We start from the raw sequence: 19,317 nt of genomic DNA on the forward strand, positions 1-19,317 counted from the left end.
AAAATTAAGGGGCACCTGGGTGGCTCAGCCGGTTAAGTGTCTGCGTTCAGCTCAGGTCATGATCCCAGGAGGGTCCTGGGATCGAGCTCTGCATTGGGCTTCCTGCTCAGCAGGGAGCCTGCTTCTCCCTCTCCTGCTCCCCGCTTCTCCCTCTCCTGCTCCCCGCTTGTACATGCATGCGATTGCATGTGTGCCCTCTTTCAAATCTTAAAAAAAAATTTTAAAAATATATTAAAAATTTTTATAAGTATGTGAAAACTGAGCAGAGGCGCTCGCATTTGGGAAAGACACTGGCAGGGAGTGAGGCCTGAGCAGAGTTCCTAAGGTTCTGCAGGAGCTAGCCAGGCAGGCAGGAGAGCGACGTACACCAAGACAGGAGGTGGGTCGTCAGTTTGCTCAGTGTGCACGCTGCTACAGCATGAACTCACAGGCTGGGATCAAGTCACAAAGGAGGGCTTTAGTCTGCTTCAGGAATGTGTCAGCAGCTTCTACAGGGGAGACACAGATATATTTGGCCTCAGACACTGGTAGGTATGCAAAGGGTGGGCTGAGGAGATGGATTTGGTGGTTACTGGAAAAGCCCGTGAGAAAAATGCAGATTTGGGAGTTGGGATGAGGAGGGATGGACTGGAAAGATATTCTGGGAATAAAAATGGCAGCACTTAGTCAGATGAAGAAGGCAGTGAGCCTAGGATCTCAAGTGTATGGCTTGGGTGCTGCCCAAGGTGCTGTCTGAAGTAGGGAATGGAGGAGGATCAGACTGAAAGGCGACAGAATTTCAGTTGGGGACTGTCTTGGATTTGTTTGTGGGATACCCAAGCAAATGTCAGATAACCAGCAAGAGCTCAAGAAAAACACCAGACTGGAGCCACAGGGCTGGAGTCCGTTTGCGAGGTGCTTCCTGCTGGTTCCCTCCAGCTGCGAAGTCCCCACTGAGTTAAGCTTTCAGCCTTTAGGACTTGAAGTGAGAATGACTGACCCTCAGTTCCTGGGATGGATCCTTACATGTGTGAATTTTGCCTTCGTCAAGGATGGATCAGAGCGGAGAAGCGAGTGAGAGAATTAACCACCACCTGAAATTTTTTTAGTAAGTACATGTGTTAGTTTTCATTTTTTAACATAGTAACCAATTAATACACAAAGGTCAGGGTTCAAAGTTTAAAAACAGAACTTATAAACACAAGTTAGTGCCCTTAACACACACAGTTAAACCAGGGAAAGAAGACATCTACGAAACAAAACAAAGTAGCCGAGTTTTTTTCCCGGTTCTCAACAATAAGTTGCTATCTAGAGCGCAGGCTAGCTACAGGCGAAATCTCTGAACGGTTAGACTCTGGCAGGCACGCAACCCTGGCTCTGCGCCCTTTTCCTCTGACAGGTAGAGCGGGGGCAACGAGGGATGTGGTGAAGGGCTGGCAACAACGCACGAGCATAATTTGACCCCGCGCCTGGCACACGGTTAGGACTTGATGAAGGAGCTGACGTCACAGCACCTGAAGGCAGTGTGTGCAGCAAGTCCCTCACCAGGTAGCACTGGCTTGGCATCTAGCAAGAGGTCACAACCCTGCGGGGTGTCTGCCAAAGCTGCTCTGTTTTCTACTTTGGAGTGGCAAGTCCCGTACTCAACAACGAATGGAAGTCAACTAGGACATGCCTTAGACGCTAAGGTTACCATGCTTGTGTGTTTGGGGAGGGCAGGGGCAGCAAGGCAATTAGGAGCTCAATGTGGCAAAGCCGAGTCAGGAGTGAGCTGACTGGAGCACCTGCACTGGGTTAGGTCTGAAACTCTTGATTTTCCGGTTACACGAGCCAAATCACTTTGCCCACGTCATGTGAATCAAGATTGTCACCAAAAACCAAAAGTTCTGAGTCCTGAAGCCCTGGAGTCCGTAAGTCCTAGACGTAGATGTGGGAAGGGAGCCAGAGTGATCAGTGGGTAAGAGGATTCTGCCCCATGAGGTGCTAGTTCCCTGACTATGCCTCCTCTAGAACCATGGCTCTGACCAACCATGACATGCCCACGACATAAAGAGCAAGACTCAGGACAAGAAAGGAAGACGAGATCAGGGGGTCACAGTGAAAATTTAAGATAAAAGATATGTATGGGGGAAATTACTTTCCAGTGGGAGAGAAAAACCAAGATTAGCAACAACAGAAAAGCTGAAACGGTATTGAAAAACCACAAGATTGGGATAAAGATTTAAAAACAGGGTCGCCTGGGTGGCTTAGTTGGTTAAGCATCTTGATTGTGGCTCAGATCATGATCTCAGGGTCCTGGGATCAAGCCCCACGTTGGGCTCCATACTCAGCAGGGAGTCTGCTTAAGAGTCTCCCTCTCCGGGCGCCTGGGTGGCGTAGTCGTTAAGTGTCTGCCTTCGGCTCAGGGCGTGATCCCGGCGTTCTGGGATCGAGCCCCACATCAGGCTCCTCTGCTGGAAGCCTGCGTCTCCCTCTCCCACTCCCCCTGCTTGTGTTCCCTCTTGCTGGCTGTCTCTCTGTCAAATAAATAAATAAAATTAAAAAAAAAAAAAAAAGTCTCCCTCTCCGTCTGGCTCATCCTTTCAAATCAATCAATCAATCAATCTTTAAAAACATAAGGACTACAAGCTGGGAAAAACTAGCTCTAGAAGATATTTTGGTCTGTGTATCAGGTATTACTGAATCAACAGGAGTCTTCTTGGGTGAGACAATGCTGTTGTGATAAGGTATGACAGTCTCATTCTGAGATGAGTGCTCAGTACCACAATGTCTACATGTCCGTCAAATGTTCTGGTAAAATAAAGTGCATTGTGTCTGGGGAAGAAACTAGGCATGTGTGGTTAATATTTTAACTGGTGAAAGGTAGGTAAAAGTACGCGGTGGTCACTGTAGCATATTCCAACTGTAGGTCTGAAAATGTCCAAAACAAAAAAGGGAAAACAGCGAGGGATTAAAATTAGATAAGGGGGAGAGGGGTAAAACAGAAGCAAGAAACTTGAGACTTCAGAGTTATAAAATGGGGTGAACAGGAGGAAAGTTTCTATCAGGAGAGTAAGGCTAACAAGGCTTCGGATCAAAATTAGCCTTGATAAGCTAGGGAAAGCCAAAGGGGTTAATTCTGGCTCAAAGGAGCCAAGTAGCGTTGGCAGAGGGCTCATGGGTGGGAAGCATGTCATCTTCCCACAGCACGGATGGGCTGACCAGAGCACCTCTTGAGCAAGAGTAGGAGGAAGTCATTGCCTCCTGCACTAATGACTGTCTGGTTTGTGGGATCCCCACCGTAGAAAGGGTTCTGTTAGCTGGCATTCTCTCCACAGTAGTAACTATCTGCCCAGAAGGTACGGTAAGAAATTCAGGCTGGAGTTTATCTCATTCTCCATCTGAGGACAGACGATCATCCTATTGGTTTGAAGGTGCCTGAAATAACTCTTCAAAACGGGGATAAAATCCAGCAGCACACTCTGTAAGAAAGAAGATTCTCCACGTGGGCATCAGCCCCTGTACAGCACATGGCACAGTCCACCCCTCTCTCCCATAGAACAGATCCTCAAGGACCTGACAGCATCGCTTTGGGATTGAGATACTAGGAAAATGGCGGGGGGGGGGGGGGGGAGCCAGGGAAGGGCAAGGAGACCAGAACCTTCAGGAACATTTACGAAGTGGGCAGAGAAGGAGAGGGCCCCGTGGGTAGTACTGGATCAAACCAGTTGTTGACAAACTGGTTGACAAACATGACTCTTCATGCCAAGGACTGTTTTTGTCCGTTTTGTGAAATAGATCCCCCCTCCCCACCGCCCTGGGTCTTGCCGCAGGAGCTGCGCCTCCATCTCAGGGGTTTACTAAACATGTCCTCGAAGGCTGAGTGGCCAGGAGAAGTCACACAAGGCATAAGGACAGGGAGGCAGCTTTCCTCTGATGCCTGGAGGCCAGAGCATGCAAGGAGGGCTGCCCTAACCCGAGCGTGTCCGACCAGTTGGTCATTTTCGCTAACACAGGAAATAAACCAAAATCGCTGTATCAATTGTTTTACACAGGAACACATTTGGATATACTTAAAGCCAAATAAGTAAGACAGTAGTAATACAGCAGACCAGAGCTGGCAAAAGAAAAACAGAACAAACAAAACGGCCCCAGGCCCAGTCCCAGTCCCAAATATTGGTCAATCCCCAGTATGGATCAGGCGCATGAAAAACTGGAAGGAAAAAGAGACGCAATTAATTATCAAACTTTAATTGATAGACTAATCTTACAGGATAAACAATAAGACAGCTAGTCAAGGTTACACTTTAAAAAAAAAAATCCAGCAGCGCAGATCTAATAGACTAAATACGTTCATCTCCTCCCAAACAGGCATTTGATTTAAAAACAAACCAGAACAGAGCGCACACCACAAGGAAACAGGGTACTTACGTATATTGTCAAATAATTCTGCAGAACTCTTTAAGAAAGAAAAGGAAAGAGGTTTTCAGAAGTTGAGAAAGCAGTAGAACCACCCAGCCTGGCAGGTCGAGGTGCCAGATGTTCCGCACTTCGGAGGGCTCCTGACCACCTGTAACTTCAGAGAGGCCATCCGGCCCTATTAGGAAGGAAACAGGTGCCAATCCTCACTGGAGAGGACTTCCTCACAAAGCCTTCAGACAAAGGGACAATTGTTTTCCAAGACAACAGGCATGAAGAGAGCAGCAAGGAGCAAGAGAAAGGTCTCCCTCAGAAGATGGGGTGGAAAGAAAGCCTGCCCTTGCACGGCCCTGGCACGTGGAGTCTATCCCTTCCCCTTCGCTGCCCCAGCAAAGAAAGGGTGGGCCAAGTGCAAGAGCCCAGGACGGCTCCTCCAGGCACATGGTTAAAGTAAAAAAAAGAGGAAAGCAAGTCCTTTCTGGCTGAAATATGGCAACTCCTCTGAGACATGGCAAAGTGGCAGAGCTGGTCTCTTTGGCCCTCGTAAGACAGAACAGCAACTAAGGAGCCTACCAAGGCCTCACCGGCCCCCACTGCGTCGAGAGCATTCTTAGCTCAGTTCAATCTCATCTACAAAGAGCGAACGCTACTTGCAAAAGGCCCAGCTTCAATTAAAATACTTCATACTAGAGAGTTCTAGCAGCTCGCATGTTGGCTTTTCAGAGGACCAGACTGACAGAAACAGAGTTGTGAGGGCCTCGGGCCTGGCCAGCGTGACCCTGTCACTGCTCTGCCAAGTGGTCTCAGTGAGGGAAGAAAAGCCTGCCGTCTGTGAGCAAAGCCCTGCGGAGGTCGGCCAGCATAAAGCCTGGAGGAGAAGGCAGCCCCTTGGGAGGCTCCAAGAAGCGCCCCACAGGGAAGAGATGACGAGCCTGGCTCCCTGCACGCCGCGCCCCTCCTTGGGACCAGCTCCTCCTGATGCCGCCTCTGCCACAGTGAAGGAACTGCACAGAAACAATCCTGAGGACAAATGAACACTGTGATGCCACTGAGGGGGACGAGGACTTCAATGTGCTAACACAGATTTTAGTCAGAACATTCTAGACCGTAAACAAGGTTAAGAAGAGACTGCTCACGGGACCGAGGGAAAAACCGTGAATACTGCTGTGACCCAGACATGGACCTAAGTCAAATACTTTTCCCAGTGGCTTCTGGTGCTATTCACCTCTGCTCTCCCGAGGGCTCCCAGCAAGGTCTCCATGCAGACAGGGTCCGGAGCCAGAGCTCGAGATCGTTCTAGCAAATTTACTGAGCTCTGTAAAGCAATACTCCAACGGCTCTGTACGAAAAGATGTCGTTGACATTATTATTTACATATAGTATCTTGAAGTAAGGAAAAAAGCACCATTTTACGAAAAATAAAAAGGCTCACGCAGGCTTTGGTCCTGTCTAGAAATGACAGCAGCCTGAGTGAGAAGCGGTTTGGCCCTTGGGGAGCAGGGAGACAAGGGGACACAACGCTCTCACTGGGATGAAGGGGGGGCAGACAGCGAGGGCAGCCACTGAAGAGGGCAAACGAGGGGACCTGGTGGGAAGGGCCTCTGAGAGCAGCACTGTGAGGCCAGTCTGGGGACGGAGACACCTGCTTTGCGAGAACAAAGGTGGGTGTGTGGCACTGTCAGGACACGTCTCCAGGACAGGGGCGCTGGCCAACAAGGGCAGTGTTCAGACCGAGAGGACCCTCTGCTTGCTACAGCATTGTTTCCTCCACAGACCCGTCCACTGCAGAGGGAGGCTCTGACAAGTAGCAAAGAAGCCCTTTTTCTCCAGGAACTGCAGGCCAACGAGGACAGAAAAGCTGCAGTGACTACTCCTTCTTCAAGGGATGACAAACAGGCAGTTTCTTGGGTGCTACACTTCACACAGGTACATATGCCCCCCACAAAAGCAAGAGTAGAGTTCCCAGCCCAGATGCATAACTGGGCAAGGGCTACTCCGTGAAAAGCACAAGTCTGTCTACATGGGCTGGATTCCTGAACTACAGCTTGGAAGGGAAGGGCGGAGAGTATCATCAACTGGCTCACAAGGAATAGTCATCTTAGGCGAACACATGCTAATTACATTTCACAGAATGAGGGGGAACAGCCTAGAATCATCCAGAATGTGAAGTTTGGAAAATCTCTCGCCAAACCTTACTATGAGAGCCTGCAGCCAGGGAGAGGAGAATTGCAAAGACAGCCAGCAGAGTAACAGCAAAGAGCACAAAGGGTATCATTCACCAAGAGACTCGCCCTCGTGTCCGAGTCGATCGAGCCATAAGGAGACAACAGAAGCTCACGTGTACCAAGAACATAAGGGCTAAAACCAGAAGAGGGTGAGCTAATCACAAAAGCTATTTATCCCATTTTTCGATGTTTAAGTACATCGGCCAACCCACTAGGTCAACATGTCTTTTTATTGAGAAAGGCAGCATCTCTGAACCTGGGATGAAGGACACTTGAACATAATGCATGAGCAGAAAGACCAAATGGAGAAGCATAATTGAAATAATCGTTGGACTGCTTAAGAATTTCTCGGAACTTCAAAAGAAAGAAGGATCTGGGCCTGTGGCTATATGGCTGTAGAAACGGTCTTCCATCCAGCTCCTCCTCGAAGAGGCCTTTGTCGGCCTGGGAGCTGTGGCTTTTGGGCAGTGCAGCCCAGGCACACCCAGGCCAGGCTGGGCCTCGAAGCCAAATCAGCGAGGGTGCCGGAAAACCAGGACACCAGCAGTGTGGAACTCCCCAGAGACCGGGGCCCAAGGGGCAAGACGTTTAGACGGGAGTCAATGTGAGATACTCCGCTGCTCGACACACAGCACAGCAAGCGCGAGAGCTCCCTGCCCTAGACCAAACAGCTCGTCCTCTCCCGCCACGCATTCTCCAGCAGCAGCAATGGCGGGAGGGAGGCCAGGAGAGGAAGCACTGATGAGGTACAAAAACAGGAACTGACATCTTTGGGTTTTTAAAACAAAAATTCAAATCTAGGAAGTGAGAACATAAAAAAGGGAAAAAGAATTAAATCTGAATCCATGGACAGAAAAATATGGCTTACTAACCCCCCCTCATTTTGCATACAATTTTATATGAGAAAAACCAAAACCCAGTTCATCACAACGCAGTCCAAATGTTTGCAACCGAAGATTTATGAAAATATTTGTTGAAATCGCTTTAAAAAAAAATTAAAAAGGAAACCAGCAAGCTTTTGATCATTCCTTTCTAAACAAAATTGGTAGATCTACTCTCAAACGCACTGAAGAGTATTCCACACAACGTGCTCGGAACTCAGATTTATTGATTTCCACCGTATGGACTTTAAAAATGGTATGAAGCTGACTGCCAGAAAAGGGAACCGGTGATTTTAAGTTAAAATTAAGCTAATGGTGAAAGTACATCACCTCTGGCTTCAGTCACCACATCACCTTAGAGTGGATATAGGTTTTTTTGTTTGTTTGCTTTTGAACAAAGTCCCAGAACTCTGAAATCCAGGGATGCTGCAGGCCTCTCCCAGCAATGTCCTTCACTTTGGGTCAGTCTCCTGGGCCAGAGGTGAAAGTGCTTTCAAAAATACTGCCACTTCCCCAGCACAGTGTCTTTGATTGCATCCACATATTGAGTTGGGACCCAGTACACCCAGTAGTAAGAGGCTTCCGTGGGGCCCAACTGAAACGCCTGGAAGGGAAAAAGGAAAACCAAGCGGTACTTCAGAGGTCGGGCGACTGAGCAGGCAGCACGACAAACAAGGGGGAGGGCTGAGATGTGAATTAACTAAGGGAAGGGGAAACACTGTGCACACGGGGAGCATTCTCCATCCCACCTCCCCCCCCCAAAAGGTGGTGGGAGAGTTAAGCATAGCCGACCCTAAAGCAGTGGCTCCCAAACTTGCGTGTGCATCAGAACCATCTGGAAGTCTTGTTAGAACAGGCTAGTTGGGCTCCATCCCCGAGAGCGTCTGATCTGGGAGGGCTGGGGCCTGAGAATCTGCGTTTCTAACAAGATCCCAGGCGATGTCGTACTACTGATCCAGAGAGCAGTTTGAGAACCACTGCCCTAGAAACACTGTCACACATGCACAAAGAAACAGATCTGAATGTTCACAGCAGCACCGTCACAACTGGTAACAACCTGGAAACAACCTACATATCCATCAGTAAGGGAACGCGAAATTAAAAGTGACGTGGCCTATTCGTACGAATGCGGGATTATTTTTCAAAGGTATGAACTGAATCTACGGTTAATACAGACAGATCACAATGTCGAACCAAAAACAGTAGGTTGCAGAACGATACATACCATGGTACCGTTTATGAAAACTGAAAAACACAGAACAGTACTGCATCTTGTTCATGGATTTATACGAACACAAAAGCAGAGAGCTGGGAAGGAGCCACATGAGAAATCATGGTAATGGGGGAGGGGAAGACAATGGGGACGTATTCACTGTTGGTAGATTTTCTTTTATTAAAAAGAAAAAAAGGTTTAAAGCAATTCACAAAGTATTTACAACAGTCATTTCTTGGTGATGGATATATGGGTTTGCTATAGTCTTCTCTGTTCTCTTCTGCATAAACATTTCCCTAAGAATGAAAAGCACAGTCATCCCTCTCTAATGTGAACTATGACACCATTAACCTAGCAACTGAAATGGCATCTGCAAAATGAGCGGAGTACTTTCACTTAGAGGTCAAGGTGCCACTTTGTGGCGTTTAGCGGAGAGAAGGGACTAGCAGCATTCCTCTGCCAGAAATGACCCGAGAAAGAAATAAACATTTGAACTGAATATTAAAGCATTAGCCATCCATTTTGTAAAGGATGTCTGAAATGGCCCCCTCAACTTGCCAGGAATCCCACTCACTGGGCTGCTTGAAAAGTGGGGCTGAGAATGCGACAGAGCAACACGGGTAAGATGAATGTTTCAAAGGGAGTGAAGGGGCCCAGCTGAAAACATCTAGAAGCCGACTCCGTAAATGGGAAAAATTAACCAACTAGGCAGAACAAATCCGTCTGCAATCCTTTAAGGACGAGGGGTGGAAAGGCCGCCAAAGGGCCTACAAGCAGCCCCAGTGACGTCGTCACTCCCAGGACACCCGGGAGCCCTGCGGCCCCAGGACTGCAACCCCAACCCAGGGACCTGGCTTCAGTGCCTCTGAGCGGACAGACACCAACAGGGCAAGAGACGGGACATGCCTGACTTTCCCTCGAGCCAGGGGACCTGCCATCTACCCAGAGAGAACTTCCATAACACCAGACCCCCTTTTCCCTGGGATCTTCCAATGCCTCCCTCTCTGCAGGGGACCTCTGAAACCCCGATATACAGGCCAACCACTAGCTGTTCCTCATCCCAGGAATGGGGCTGGCACAGCTACCGCGCTGTTGGCTGGATGCTAAAGAATCTGCCTCCTCGGATGGAGAATGGCAGGCAGCCCTGCCTCCGCCCCACCACGGTCAGGTTCCTGTCAGAGTAACGCACTTGAGGCAACTAAACTTGACTTCTAAAGCGGCCCCTCCTAACAGTGCTGGGAGAATTCAGGGGTCTGCCTGAGCACTGCACTTTGCTCCGTGGCCCGCATCACTGAATTCTCGCCTTTGTTCTGCACAAAGCTGGGGAATGCCTCCGAACGTTCTCTCTCGGGAAAGACCAGCCTGCTCTCTTGAGAGTGAACCTCCATGTGGAATGAGGACCACAGACTCTGTCCTCCCCACGGCGTCCTCGGCCACTCAATGGCTGCTGCCCACCACAGAAGGGACCGCCTGTGTCCTCACAAATGCCAGGGCTAGTGGGAGATTTTGTTTTACACACAGGACAAGTTAAAATGAAAACCCACAAGCCAATCCTCCTCTTTGTGTTTATTTTCCTGATCTAAAGACAAAAATATTACAAATAAGAGGAAGGTAAAGATATAAAAACATATCCCCTTTAAACTTATGGGGGGGTGGGCACTGCAAAAATAAACTTAGGAATAGGTCATGGATTGAGTTCTAAGGAGATAAAGAAAACGTGAAGGTCTTAAAACTGTGCGTCTTCTGAATATCGAGTTTGCTTCTTCGGTTAAGAAAGCTCAGTTAAAACTCCGTTCCCTGCCAGATGAGCAGAAGCAGGAGTGCAGTGAGAGGCTAAACCACGCCAGGCTACTTACCATCATGTGGTAGTCTTCGTGTCCTTCGATAGGTTCACTGACCACATTTTTAATGGAGCCCATGGGCAATTTCTCAGTCCGCTCTAGTTGAGAGGGATTACAGTGATTACTCAAAGGCCCTCCTGTCCACTCCTGTGACTCAGCAGTCCCTCATCAGGGCTGGTGGCTCTGGGATCTACTGTAGTCTGAAGTCTCCCACGCTCTAAGGACAATGGGACAGGGTCTTCTGACCAGTGCACTCAGAGCTCTGCTTGGCAGTTGGGACCTTCTTGGGAGCAAACGGGGAACGGGACTTGCCATGGCATATATTAAAGGTCTCTGAGAGCAGAGACAGCGCTTTCCTGGTGTTATTTTTTTTAAGTCTGGCAACTTATAAACACCCGAGGATCTCCGCTGCAGCCTTCGTGCCCGAGCCCAGCGCTGGCTAAGGTCTTTGGCACCTGGGGGAGGGGCAGTCAAGAAGACCAAGAATAGAGGCAACAGTATGCCCCTCTGGTTCCCACAGGCAGGGAGTGCTTGGGGGTTTCAACTAGTTTCTATCCCATCCTCCTCCTCACTTGCCCACCCCCCACCCCTTCCCTCTCCCAGCCCCCAAACCCTCCACATACACACACCTGAGGAAGTGCTCTTAAAACATTTACAACCTCTTGTGATCAACCTTCAAGGTCTCACTTATCACAGGGGTCAGAAGACATTTTGCAGCAAGTTCAAGGGTGGCAGGTAAGAAAGAGGCGGCAGTGAGGGATGGCAGGAGTGAGAGGAGCCTGCAGGAAGTGAGGCCAGTGCCACAGGGCAGGGCATGAAGGCGGGAGGGGGCGCAGTGCCTGCGCAACAAGGACCCACCCTCCAGGAGCAGCAGACACAGCGGGGACGGGGAAGTTCCCAGCAAGGTTAAATCAAGTCGGAAAAAACCCATGACAGCCTTTGCAGAAGGAAAAATCGGGAAAAGAGAGAATATGCCAATGGATGAGTTGACAAAACAGACCCAGAATTTAGAGGCCTGGGTTCTACTCCAGCTAGTGATTGGAGACATTTTAATTCCATTCCGTGGGCCTTGGTGTCTGAAATATTGGGGGTGGGGAGAACGGACGTGAAGGTGTCCATTTGGGTTGTGACTTCCAGTGGCTCTAAAACAGTGACCCACAGGCAGGACCTGACCGGCAGCTGTTTTTAAGATCGGAACTTTTTAAAACACCAGCCACCTTGAAACGTCCCGAGATTTCACACAAAAAGATACATTTCTGGCTTCTCTTGAAAACTCGATCCTGGGCCCACATTCCTGACTGACAGCAATGAGCTCGATCAGGCTGGACGCCCCTACGCACAGGGCACGCGCTCCCCCTGGCGGCTTTGCCCATCCACATTTCCTGCCTGAAGCTGGTTCTGCTCGCTGCTGGGCCTGAGGCTGCGAGGGCCACCTCCTCCACACGCTACCACGGAGACAGCTGAAGCTGCAAGCAGGAGCCCTTGAGTGTCACTCCGTGAAACACCGCACCAAGCAAGAGGCCAACCAGCTGCCGAGATGGTCAGCCCGCAGCAGCCTCACGCCAGCAGAAAGATGAAGCCAGTGGCTGGTGGCCAACTCCCAGAACAGGCTGTCCTGCTGGGAGGGTGCTCAGGACACTCAGATGACAAGACTCCTGGGCCAGTGGGAACACTGCCTGACACACATCGCTACAGTGGTCTGCGTGAGAATGAAAATCTCAGCCCTGCCGCCCGTACAGACAGGACTCTTGGCCACGCTTTCATAAGGCTGCTGAGAGAGGAGGCTTCCGCTAGCTCTGAAACCCCCACCCATCAAGATTCTTTCGAGGACTGCCTTCGTGCCAAATCGGGAAAGCAACAGCTCCTCTGAGCTGAGAGAAAAACCTCCACCCCGGGTACAGGAGGTTCCACTTCGGGCCTGCGGTGAGGACGTGCTTCCTATACGACCTCCTAACACGGAAACGTTCCCCGAGGAACCAGCAAGCACTTACAGACGTAGCCCTTGCCGGCCTCCCCCTATCCTCCCGGCCCGCAGGTGACTTCTGCCTTCCATAAGACTGCCCAGAAGAGAAAGCGCAAGTGGAAGAGGTAGGAATTAGGGAAGTCAGCGCAACGACGGAGAACTAAGCAAAATCGCCCGCAAAGTCGCGGCCAAGGAAGGGTCCAACAGAGGCAGGGCAGCTCATGGTGGATAAGCGCTGACCGTGTGACCCAAGAAACGGTCCGAAGGCCCGTGGGAAGACCAGGGAAGCCCTTCCGAGTTCTGTAACGCTTGCTCTAACCATGCAGTTAGCGTCGAGGGGGAAAGGAAGGAGATAGAGCAAGTTATCATAAAATCATGAGAAAACTCCTGCACTTTTGGCATTTCAGTCTTTGTTCACTTTAAGGACCAGCACAGAGTGACAGACAGGAACGCCTGTGTTGGCATTTGGAATGAGAAAATGCCTCACGCCCCATCGCCCCGCTGATTACTTCCCGTAACTCTGTGGTCCCGCTTGAAGCAGAGTCCTACCGAATGGCCTGTCCCTGAAACCAGTCAAACTCACGTGATGGGACCCTCTATACCTCTCTTTAGCATTTACCTCGAACACTGAATACCTACAGTGCTGGCCAGAACCAGATGAATTAGGCATGTTCGGTTCCCTCCGGGAATCTAACGGGGACAGACAAGTCAGAGAGTAATGAGTGCTCTGAGGATGTAAACGGAGCGCTCTATGAACAGAAGCGGCAGCAATTCATTTGGAGGGTGGGGGAGGCATTGGGGAAGGCTTCGTTAGGAGAGGACATTTAAGTAGGGCCTTGGGAGATTTTATTAACAACGAGAAATGGGAAGAAGGCATTCCAGGTAAGGGCCCGGCAGGAGCAAAGACGTGGGGCTGTGCAGAGCACGGTGGAAATTGCAGGCTGGTACAGCTGAAGCCCACAGCGTGTAACGGGGCAAGCTGGACAGGAGGCTAGGTCCAAAATGTGACAACACTGGACACTACGTTTAGCCATCTGAACTTGGCTCTTCCAGGCCAAAGGTTTCTGAGCATGGGAACCAGGGAGGAAGATGGGTAGGACGGAACAGAACACAGACAGGGCAGGGAAATAAGTTAACTTGCTTTAACAAACAAGTTTAAAGATGCTAGGAGTCTTAACTGGCACAACAGAGTGGCAAAAAAAGGGACACAGATAATTCTGGAGTGTAACTGACAGACTTTGAACCATCCGGGGGAACAGAGGGGGAGGAGAGTCAGAGACAATTTCCAGCCAACAGCAAGCAGCAAGCCTGCCCCACCAGGCACAGGCAGGGGTAGGCAGAGGCAGGCAGAGCACAAACAGGGAGGGAGGGGCGGGTCCACGGTACTAGGAAAACACACCCAGTACAGGGACAAGCTCTGACCTCCAGGGGCCAGACAGGTGACATTACATGAACAAAGCTGGCTCCATAAGAGGTACACGGACAGTGAGGACTGTGGCATGGCTCATCTGAACCTACTACCTGGTTCCAGCTGATTGCTGCCATGTGAGAATGCAGGTCCAGAATGCCTAGATCTTTTGATTTTTATTAATTTTTTTTTCAAGAGAAGCCCAAAAACCCCCACATCAGATCAAGTGAAATCTCTTTGATTTTTACAGAACCTGTATAAATCCAAAAAACCCTGGTCTGGGGGCCAGACCTGGCCCTCAGGCTACACATCTGGGACCTCTGGTTTTCGGTGCAAGGGAAGAGCCACTGTTGAGGGACTGGCCCTGACATAAAGACTAAAAAGAATGAGGGGAAAGGGTCCAAACAGAAGGTGAGCATCTAAAAGCAAAGACAAAAAGCCAGGGGCACGCAAAGCACAGTGAAGAGAGAGATTTCAGGAGGAACACAGTCGCGCCCAAGACCGAGCGCTGGGTGCCCGGGGCAGCGAGCAGGGAAGGGTCCGAGAGCAGGAGCCCACCTTTAGTGCCGATCCACAGCTGATCTTGTTCCAGCTTGAAGGTGAGTCTCACTTTGCCTCCGGATTTGTTGTACATGCCGGATAAGGGTACTGATGGCAGGCGCTCCTGGAGGCACAGGAGCACAGTGAGAGACGGGGACCAGGAACAAAGACAGACAAGGAAGGACAAGGGTCAGGATGTGAGGACGCGATCACAAGAAGCTCAGGAAGGCAGAAGGTGGGCCTGGCGCGTTTTTGGAACCCTCACAAAGGAGTCTGGCTTACCTGGGCACCCTTAACAGATGGCATCACATCTTCGGGTTTTCCTTTATCCAACACTTTCCTGTGTTGCTAGAACGTAAGTCAGAAGAGATGATAAATGAAACACCTGACCGCGTTTTAGTCATGTTACTACCTTCCCGAAAAACAGGAAAAAAGCCTTCATTTGGTTCAAAACCTTTCAGTGTGTACAGATTATGGGTCCTTTGACATTTAAGAGCAGTGCTGTCCAGCAGCGATATCTCTGATGACAGACATGTCCTACAACTGTGCTGTCTGAAACAGCAGCCATGAGACACTTGGGTCCAGGAAGCACTTGAAAGGTGGCTAATATAACTGAGGAACTAAATTCTTAATTTTACTGAATTTTAATAAACTTTATGTGGCTGCTGTGTTAGACATCAAAGTTCTAGAGCAATTAAGGTTTCCAGACTGCTAATTCGAATAAACTATCCCCTCCTCTGACCAAAAAAATCGCCACTAAAAGGAATAAACATTGCGCTGAAGAGAACCGCGAAGGGTCTTGTTCTCCCGGTAGCTATGAAATGACAGCCATGTCTGTCAACTTAAACTCCCAAGGAAACTTATGACGATGCTGGTGATCAGCTAACTCCCTACAAGGGGCATTTTTTCAACAAATGGAAACTCAGACTACTGTAGATGTCTTCCCCCATTGTCCCACCCTCAACCCCAGCTACACAGAAGGCCACGAGAGACATATTTCCAAAACAAAAGCCGATTACTCCACAGCCTGATATTAACAAGTCTCTGAGGCTGCACCCCCCATCCTGGGTTTGAGGCAGCTTGTTAAGGGTTCTCATTAGGCTCATGGCTCCCTAAAACAGCTCTTGAACAGCCCAAATGCCCCAGCTTGTCTGCTCTCCACCTGTGGCTTTATAGGCCACTCTTTGGTCACTATTTGGTAAAGCTGAAACTACGGAGCAGCAAGTGGTTGAAGGGAAACAACACCACCAAATTTAAGCACCACGTGGTCATGAGCCACTTTAAACCCTCCCTGGCATGGCAGAAACCCTCTGGCAGGGATAAACTCAATACTGCCAGACTGCTAGCAAAGGGTCCCCATATGGATCAGCCCCAGACTCCCAAGCAAGCCGATAAAAAGCCAGGAGAACGGGTCCCTCCCATTAGGCCACATTAAGACCTCAAAACTAGCATCAATGAAAAAAAAAACAAAACAAAACAGCAGAGATTAACAGCTTAATTCGACTCATACCTCACAAAACCATCTTTTGGAAGAATTTTCCCTGTACTGTGGAAGACAGTTTTAAGGCTGTTAAGCTACCATTAGTAACTCAAAACCTATGTTTAAGAAGCGTGTAATGCTCCAAGGGTGTGACCAGTGGGAATACTCACTCACTTCTGACATGCTCACATTTGACAATTTCATATATGTGGCAGAGGTAACAGGTAAATGGAAGTCAATTGGTTACATTTTGACCCCATATTTGGGGGTGAAAGTGTCCAAATAAATACCTTTTAGATGTTAATATAGATTTACAATTCCCCCTCTAAAACCCTATAAGCAGGTGTTTTAGACTTTTATAAAACCCAAGTCTTACGGATTTTATAAAAGCAATATGCTTTAAAAACACGTTACACATTATCCTCTGTAAGATCTAGAGCAATACCTTGTCATTCAAACATATGAATGTTTCTATACCAAAACATGGACATTCACACTAATTCTGACCAAGTTTTGATGCCTGGTCAGGTATTGGAAGCACACATAGAAGGTTATGGACCTGTAACACAAAACTGTATCCTTCTCACACTATCAGCCATATGCCTTAGTGCCTCAGGTCACTAAAACTGACCTTGGTTCAAACTGGTCTACTCTAAAAAAACAAAAGAAAAAACAAGAAAAACAAAACAAAACAACAAGCCAAAAAACCCCCAAATTGGTCTACTCTACTCGGGACACAGGTTAAGTTGAGAATATCTATTTTCCTGGAAAGCTGCTAGCCATGGTCAAGAGGCTCCATGACAATGAGTGGGGCTTGCTGGGTGGTAAGGTTGCAAGTGATGGTTCTTCCAACCAATTCCCTCTGTAGTGAAATCCTCTCACTTTTCCTAATTACAGAAAGAATTTTAATGGCTACAATGAGCACAAGACAAGCCTGGATCTCTTCCATCCAAAATGAGTAACAGGACATAAAAAATCAGGCCATTTCACGGACCAAGAGGGAAAAAAAAAAACCCCAAAGCTGGTGTAGTTATGTTCCTAGTCAGCTTCATTTGGCTTCCTGAAAAAGTCAGTTTTAGAGGAACCTCTGAAAGCTGCTGAGTTCTATGGCTATCCAGAAATGGCTTGTTGACTTGGGGGAAGCCACAAACCAAAAACAAATGTACAAACACTTGTACAAAATGGGGGGTTAATTCTGCTGGTGGCATTTTTCTCTGGCACTAAATAGAGGAGAGAAACGCACATCTGATTCAATACCTGGTCTGAAGTCTGCCCTTACAAAGGCCTTATCCTTAAGTAAATAGACTTGAGACACACTGACCCGCCAGATGAGACAAAGTTGCAAATCTCAGGTAGTTGTCACCTCCACTCAACAGCCAGCCGCACCCAACTGCTGCCATAAATTTCCATCATGGGCCCTGTCCGAAAAGGAGCTTATTCTAGGGAGAATATAACCAGCCGAGGCTCCAGAGGACAAAGCCTCAAACTTCCCAGGACTAGCAATGACACGACGGACTCACTTTCTGCCTGCAGAGTGGCTCCTTCTTGTTCTCTTCGGCCTTTGCATCCTGCTGGGCAGCATCTTTGGGTGTGTTTACGGCTAAAACATCATTTATCGTGGAGCCAACCACCATGATCTTGGCTCCACTGGTCACTTTTATTTCTCTCAACGTCTTATCCTCAGGAACAAGTCCCTTATACATGACTTTCTGCATGGCAGGAGGGAGACCTTGGGAAAAGGAGACAGTGAAAGGAAGCGATGAAAAATGTACCTGGACCAGAGCCGTTTGGCAACAGACCCAGAAATGAATACTGCTCTAGCACCTTTGTGCGCTCAGGCAACTCACAACCTCTCTAAGCCTGTTTCCAAAATTTTATAATTATGATGGTAGCATTTCCTTCTGCATAGACTTCTTTGAAGGATTAAGGAATAAAACAAACAGAACATTTAGAGCAGTATCTGGCATTAATGGTAATCGTTCAATAATGTTAGCTCTCACTCATTCCAAGTTGTTCCTCAAACCCCCAGTCACGCAAATACTGAGAATCCACAGGCCTCAGTGATACAGAAACCAATAAGGATAAAGTTCTTGTTTTTACCATGCGCTCACAGGCTACATGGAGAAAGCTTTTAAAAAAAAATCATTTCGGTTGGTGAACTGCTGTAAACAAGACAAGACTAAATCTAAATATGAGGACCTGTGAAGGGGCCAGCATGATAGTCAACAGAAACGTTTCCTAAATTTCCCTTATGAGGATTACCCAAGATATTTGCTAAAAATAAATTCCTGGCCACATTCCAGATCCAGGGAATCAAACTCTGCAGGGAAAAGAGCTTAGGAGCCGTAAATTTAACACGTGCCTCAGATGATTTTCATTAGAGATGTCTGGGACAGCACTGATTAGAAGCCTGGGCCTAAGAGTCAGACCTGGGCCTGAATCTCAGCTCAACCACTTTCTAGCTCTATCATCTTGGGTCTCATTTTCCCCATCTGAATAATGGGCATACTAGTACTTACTCCGGAAAACTATTCTAAGCCCTGAGGGAGCGGATGCAAAGAGTGGCCAGTGCGGTGCCTGGCACTGTGCGAGCACCAGGGATCTGCAGGCGGGGTGGGGAAGGCTGCCTGTCGCTGACAGTACCACGGCGATTACCTGTAATCGAGTGAATCTTCTGTTTTAGCTCGGAGCCTGTGCTATCCAGGGGGAACTTCACGTCGTGCTTAGTCTTATTCCAGATGATCTTCAGGTCCACCAGCTCCCTGCCCGCGCCGCCGCCCGCGTCCTCGCCGTTGCTAACCGAGGCCTGGGCCGCAGGGTCCCCAGGGGGCTGGGCCGGGGCCGGCTGCAGGCTACCTCGCTCCGCGCAGGAGTCCTCGGCCGCCGCTCCCGCCGCGGCTTCGGCCTCCACGCAGTTCAGGGGCCGCGCGGGGCCCTCGGTCGCCACCGTCTCGGCCTCCGTGTCCATGCCAGGCTCCTCCATGCCTGCAAGGGGGTTACGGGGTGGGCGCTCGCCGCAGACTGGGCCTGGGACCGAACCCTGCTCGGGTGCCGCCGGACCCCCGCTCCCGTACCAGGCTACTCCCCATCGAACCGGGCCGCATCCCTCCCGGAGGCCAGCTTCACCTGGGCCCAACCCGGGCACTCGCCACCCCCGCCACACTCACCATCCGGGGCCCCGGCCGCCGCCATGATGATTGTGTACAACACCCACCGCTCCCGCAGAGGCCGCCGGGAAAAAGCGAGTTAGCTGAGATTGGCCCCCGCAGCAGCCCCTAATCTCTCACAGCCTGGCCGGAAACAGGTGGACGTTTCTATGGAGACCCGCCTCCTCCTCTTCCCCGGCCCGGCCCCTGCCACGCTTTAGCTTTCGGGAGCCGAAGGGGGCG

General features: G+C 49.5%; 1 protein-coding gene across 4 annotated transcripts; it reads right to left on the bottom strand.

Annotated features, from left to right (window-relative positions):
* Window positions 1–4,193: 4,193 nt before the first annotated feature.
* Window positions 4,194–19,295, bottom strand: UBFD1 (ubiquitin family domain containing 1). 4 transcript variants are annotated; one of them, XM_045776447.2, is made up of 8 exons: window positions 19,096–19,290; window positions 18,584–18,913; window positions 17,449–17,657; window positions 14,731–14,796; window positions 14,467–14,572; window positions 13,120–13,190; window positions 10,553–10,635; window positions 4,194–8,087 (listed from the first exon to the last, which is right to left on the bottom strand). In XM_045776447.2, exons 1-7 carry the CDS (start codon window positions 19,118–19,120, stop codon window positions 10,555–10,557), a joined length of 888 nt encoding a protein of 295 aa, XP_045632403.1. In that variant the 5' UTR covers window positions 19,121–19,290; the 3' UTR covers window positions 4,194–8,087; window positions 10,553–10,554. The 4 variants fall into 4 exon arrangements, with proteins under 4 accessions (XP_045632403.1, XP_045632402.1, XP_045632401.1 ...); XM_045776449.2 differs by lacking the exon at window positions 4,194–8,087 and adding an exon at window positions 8,852–8,992 and having other exon boundaries at window positions 19,096–19,292; XM_045776446.2 differs by lacking the exon at window positions 13,120–13,190 and having other exon boundaries at window positions 19,096–19,283.
* Between the last annotated feature and the right edge of the window lie 22 nt (window positions 19,296–19,317).

This window comes from Ursus americanus, chromosome 2 (genome assembly GCF_024610735.1).
Source record: "Ursus americanus isolate L20-20 chromosome 2, mUrsAme1.1.p, whole genome shotgun sequence".
NCBI lineage: Eukaryota > Metazoa > Chordata > Mammalia > Carnivora > Ursidae > Ursus > Ursus americanus.